Source organism: Nicotiana tabacum, chromosome 21 (assembly GCF_000715075.1).
Source record: "Nicotiana tabacum cultivar K326 chromosome 21, ASM71507v2, whole genome shotgun sequence".
Classification (NCBI taxonomy): Eukaryota; Viridiplantae; Streptophyta; class Magnoliopsida; order Solanales; family Solanaceae; genus Nicotiana; species Nicotiana tabacum.
The window spans coordinates 6,248,624-6,254,582 of NC_134100.1; the positions used below are offsets into that span (position 1 = coordinate 6,248,624).

Here is a 5,959-nt window from a genome sequence, read left to right on the forward strand (position 1 = left end):
TAGTGTCATGAAAGTCTAAGAAACATGAAATTGTCTCTAGAAGTACAGTAGAAGCTGAGTTCAGAAGCATGGCTACCTATGTTGCTGAAGTGACATGGTTGATAGGGTTGTTTGAAGAACTTGGTGTGAAGTTAGAACTACCTGTTGATCTCTTGTGTGACAGCAAAACAGCTATTCAGATTGCTGCCAACCAAATCTTTCACGAGAGGACTAAACACATGGGCATAGATTGTCACTTTGTGAGGGAAAGGATCCAATACGGAGTGATGAGTACTGAGCATGTAACTACCAAAAAGAACTGCTAGTTGATCCGTTAACTAAAAAATTAGGTATGGTACAATATGATTATCTACTAAAGAATCTTGGGCTGAAAAACTTGTTCAAGCCATCAACTTGAGGGGGGAGTGTAGACGAGTGGTTAGCTAGTGCAAGTTGTGGTTGTAAGACTTGTGTAATGTTAAGTTGTTATTATTTGTATGGTCGGTTAATCAGTTAGGTAGTTAACACTGTAGAAAGGTAGTTAACACTATAGAAGGTAATAGTGTATAAATATACTCTGTACAGATACATTTCATTTTCACAAAAGAAGATAAAGAAAGTTTTCACTTCTCTCAGAATTTCTCTCTCTAAACTTCTCTCATCTTCTCCCCCATTCATTCTCACAGTTGAAGCTTCCAGTTATGGATGTTATCATTACTAAGATGAAATAATAAACTAGATCACAAAAGAAACCAATATTGTTTATTCCTGTATTAATTTTAAAAGAATCATATTTACCCTTTGTTTCACTTTTTGAACATTTAAATCATATCGTCCTACTTAATTTGTTATATTTGTCCCTCACTTGTTAAATGACTCATCCCACCTTAAAAAAGCGGGGCTGGCGTTAGATTGATTTTAAAACCGGATCCATTTTAATCCACCCCACCCAACCCATCCAAAACCCTCTTTTATATTTTCCTCTTCAAATGGTTAAGGCGCCTGACCTAGGCTAGTGACCTCTATTGTACTTCGGAGCAGTAGCGTAGTCAAAAATTTCGTCAAGGGTATTCAAACTTTAAACAAGTTAATATTTTTTTTCGATGAATGGTGTACCAAATTTTTAGATCGAACGATGCAATATTTAGCTAAACAATAAAAAACTTTTAATAGAATAATTTTATAAATATTTTTAGATTGAAAAAGAATGAATAAAACACAAATGATGGTCTCCGTTTAATTTTAGCAAATAAAATGGGCAAAATTTTGAACTCGTGATCAACACATCACTTTGAACAACCTGAACCGCTGGACTGCCTCATTCTGTTAAAGGTGTTCGAAATATAATATATAACCATATAAAATAGTATATTTAACTTATATACATAATATAATTTTTCGGTAAAGGGTATGCGCTTGACCATAGTCAGAGGGGTGCCCGCTTAAGGTCGGCCAAGTCGTCGAGCTACGTCATAATTATGACAAAAATATATTAAAAAAACTTACATTTCGTTCTTCTTTTCCAGGCAATTAGCAGTAGCGTTGTTCCAAAGTATTGAAATTGCAAGTAAAATAACTTTAAGAGCTTTTTTTTTTTTTTTTTTTTGTGAAGGGGTCTTTGGTGAAACAAACTAAACGAGCAGGTTAGGTAATTGGCTGCCCCAAAAACTAGTAATAATTAGAAGAACCAATGCAAATGTAAGATAGTGCGCCGATGGACATGGACATGGACATGGACATTCTTTTGTATTACATGTATAACAAAAGACAAAGGGTACATACAGAAACCAAGCAACATACATAAAACAATAATCTAGCTAGATTATCAAAAAGCCAGCAGCCATACGTTGTTTATTTCGGAAAATAGAAGTGGAAACTTCAAAGTTCTTTTAAAAGAAAATTTAAATTTCTTTCTTTTTTCACATATCCGCGATCGAATTCCCATTAACCCTGCTGCAGACATCGCGAATTTCCAATCGTGCGCCAGGAGAGGGAGGCAAGTCCCCCATTTTAATCATGGCAGCATTGAAGTCACGTAAGAAAAGAAAACCATTGTTACTATAACGTCGGACAACGTCATTAGTAGTACTATTCCCAGTAAGCACTTGGTCCGAAAACAGTAGTCCCTGATTCCTATTTAAATCATCGAAATAGGCCTTGTCGAAAAAATCAGGAGTCACCAAATCTAGTGGTACCAAATTGGTGTCATTATTGTTGACAGGGCAATTACACTTTAGCGTTGATTTCATAGCTGGATTGATATTGTTGTCGTTACACATTGTGACGCACCTCGCGAAACCTATTGTATGTGCTCCGGCCAGCGCTACCATTTCTTGAGCTGACATTCCTTTTGCGCGGAATTTCCTTAATTGGGTGTTGAGATCGTCAAATGGTGCAGGAAGTTGTGTTAATGAGCCTATGAAGTTTGCTGTTCTTGCATCTCTTCGGCCTAATCTCACTGGGTATGGCAGTCCTCCCAACTGTTGATTAAACATAAACATTATGATTACACATTACTTTTCCCGAAAACGTTGAACTAATTAACATGAAAAAACTTGTCTTAAGAATTTAAAGTATATACACTGACAACATAACATTTTTTTTGTATAATATCCATATTTATAGTCTGTTTGACCAAACTTCTCCAATCCTAAAAGTATTTTTTATTTATTTAAAAAGAACATTTTTTTCAAAGTTGAAATGTTTGGCCAATCTTTTGGAAGAAAAAAGTGTTTTTGAGAAGCAGAAGCAGTTTTAGAGAAGCAGAAAAAGTAGTTTCTCTCAAAATACTTTTTTGAAAAATACTTATGAGAAAAATATACTTAAAAACAGTTTTTAAAAGCTTGGCCGAACACTAATTGTTGCTCAGAAGTGTTTTTCGAATTAATTATCCAAACACAAACTGTTTCTCGCCAAAAGTACTTTTGAGAAAGCATATTTGAGAAAAATCACTTATCAAAATAAGCTGATTTTTGCAGCTTGACCAAACAGGCTATTAGTATGGGTTGGCTGGGTTTGATTATAAGGAGGCGATTCTTTTTTATCCAATCAAGGCAAGCTACATGTCTTTTTTAAGATTGGGATCAAGCTATTTAACGGGCGGGGTCAAATATGATCCCAAAGTATGATGATAGAGATAGTTATACTAAGAAAGTAAAACGGGAGATAAATATTGCTTATTTTCGATTATAAAGGGAGAAATATTGCTCTTTTCGTATTTTAAATATGTTATAGGTTACATATCTTATTTTTCAATTATTAATCTCACATATTATGCAAAATTATATGTACTTATATTTTAGGGGACCTACCTATATGGCAAAAATTATTTGTAACGAGTGAATAGAAGTTAGACTTTTATTGAAAATTTTAAATTGTTGGATGGACATTATCTCTAAGTCAACTAAGCCCTTTTCAAGGTGCAAAAATCCAAGATAAGAACGTAAGACTACACATCAACATCAAATATATATTGTGTCCACGTTTGAAATGAATAATTTGGGCAAGATGTTGACGTTGATTAAGGCAGTAATATAATGAGCTGCTTCTTGTGACTTCTACAAGTTACTCTTTTATTTCCTAGAGTAGGTAGATGTGATTTATGAATCACATCAAGTGCCTTCCTCCCCACCCACCAACACCTCCTTTAATACGTGATAATCAGGATAATATATATTTACAATTTACATCTCATAGTTCTATTGAATATTGCTTCCCCTAGTAAAATTTACCTGTAATTATCTTATATAAATCCATTTGACGATTTTATCTGTTTTGTTTTGCCTTGGCACTAAGAATGTAAAAATTACTTTTGAATAATGTGTTTTAACCAATATGCCCTAAATCCAAGTCATTCTTATAAGGATATACTTAAAGGGTAAAATGAGAATATTGAAACAAAAAAATTACTACTAGTATAGAAAGTGACATTCGTTTTAGACACAACAACACTAACAACAACAACAAACTCAGTTTAATCATATAAGTAGGATCTGGGGAGGGTGGTGTGTTTCCGATAAAAGAAAAAACGTCATTTCCGATAGAAACTCAGCTCAAGAAACAGTAAAATATAGTAACAAGCAATAGCATTAGCAATGTAATAGGGTAATGGAAGCGAATGACACAACAAGTAATAAAGAGCTAGGAATAAGAGAATACAAGAATACGACTATTACTACTACTGGTAACCGTATTATTATTTTTGTTTTTCATCTATTTACTAGTTCTTGTGATGTCATTATTATTTCTACGATTTTTGTTGATGGTACTCATATATTGTCTCTTTTCGTCTCCATGAGCCGAGGGTCTATCGGAAACAACCTATATATTTACCCCTTCGCCTTCGGGGTAGAGGTAAGGTCTGCGTACACACTATCCTTTCCCAGACCTCACTTTTGTGATTTTACTATGTCGTTGTTGTTGTACTACTAGTAAGCGTAGAAAAAACTTACAACTACCTGTCAACCTAGCACCTTAATTCGTTTTAGGCACATAAACTGTAAATAATTAAACAAATCAAATTTACGCATTAGTGCATAGAGTTGAAGCTCATATTCTAGCATAAATATAGATCATAGTAATTTACCATAGCAACAGAGTCGCGGGCAGCAAGGGCTAGGATATCTGCACAAGAAACAGCCGCACCAGGGCACATATTTTTTATCCTTTGTTTAGCCTGATCTATTACTTCATAACCTCTTGCTGAATTATCATTTGGTGGTGAAGTTTTTTCTCCTTGGAAACTTCCAGGAATATCATCTAGAAGAATACCCCCATCACATCCCTAAATAAATATAATATCACAAATCAAATATTAGGCCAACAATATAACCATATGATAAAACAGGCTACTGACTACATACCAAAAGATAGGGGGCAACTAATTAAGCAAGTAGGCATGTATTCAAAAGTAACACTTTCTCGTTGTTGTCCTTAAAGTTAAAAGAATTTATGTTTCCTCTATACTACTATATATGTATATAGCTAGTAATAATTGACTTTATCTTCAAAAATTTCCACCAACAATTTTATTTCAAGAGGTAAAAGAAATGCATAAAAACACTTCTATTATTGTATTCAGCCAACGAGGGATAATTTGTATTTTTTGCCTCAATGATGGCCTTTTTTATCTCATTTGTATTCCATATCCGTTAGTAATCGTTTATGGTGGGTGGGGGCAGGATGGGATCCCTGTGGTTAGACTAACTGGCGTAGAAGGTTAGCGAGGTTCCTGCTATGGTGAAGTAAAAGATTTTTCTTTATAATGCTAACTCCTCTCAATATTAACCCTTGTTAATTACTAATTGATAGTACTAAAAGGTGCATGTTCTCATACAGTGCAAGAATATTACCTAAATTGATATTTAGATAGCGAAAGGCCAAAGAAACAGTAACAAAATAAATGTAAGAAGTGCAAAATGCTTAAGACTTCTTACAATATAGAAGAACTTTTATACTATCATCTCATTTAAAAGGTAACTACAACTAACTATTTATAAAAAAACGAGATTCATAACCTGAATAATAAAGTAGTTACCTGCTAGCTACAATAGGATAAAATATGATGATATATTAAAATTCTTTACACTATCGATATTAGGAGGATGAAGAAACTTACATCGACAAAGCAGTCGTGGAAGAAGAGACGAATGAGAGACGCTCCCATTCGTCTCTCTCTCCTAATGGCTTCTGCCACAACTGTTCCAACAGCTGCAAAGATGCAAAATTCCTGAGATAACATGTCTGAATTTTGCTCCAAAATATTGCTGTTTGACTCCATTTTGACATCAAAATCTTCCATAACTGTGGCTACATGTGTGTTCTTGTATATAGAGATGCCAGCAAGGGCAAGAGCCATAAGGCTAAGTGCCAAGCTCAAATGAGTTGCACCACAACCCATGATTCAAATGAGTTAAAGAGAGGATTTTAATTAGGACCAATTGTTTTTTGGGATGATTTTCTTGTTTGCTTTTGGCTCCTT

The 5,959-nt window shown here is 34.2% G+C and overlaps 1 protein-coding gene across 1 annotated transcript; it reads right to left on the bottom strand.

Annotated features, from left to right (window-relative positions):
- Positions 1-1,706: 1,706 nt before the first annotated feature.
- Positions 1,707-5,959, bottom strand: LOC107785114 (suberization-associated anionic peroxidase). Its single transcript, XM_016606341.2, has 3 exons — positions 5,597-5,959; positions 4,565-4,762; positions 1,707-2,459 (listed from the first exon to the last, which is right to left on the bottom strand). Exons 1-3 carry the CDS (start codon positions 5,876-5,878, stop codon positions 1,899-1,901), a joined length of 1,041 nt encoding a protein of 346 aa, XP_016461827.1. The 5' UTR covers positions 5,879-5,959; the 3' UTR covers positions 1,707-1,898.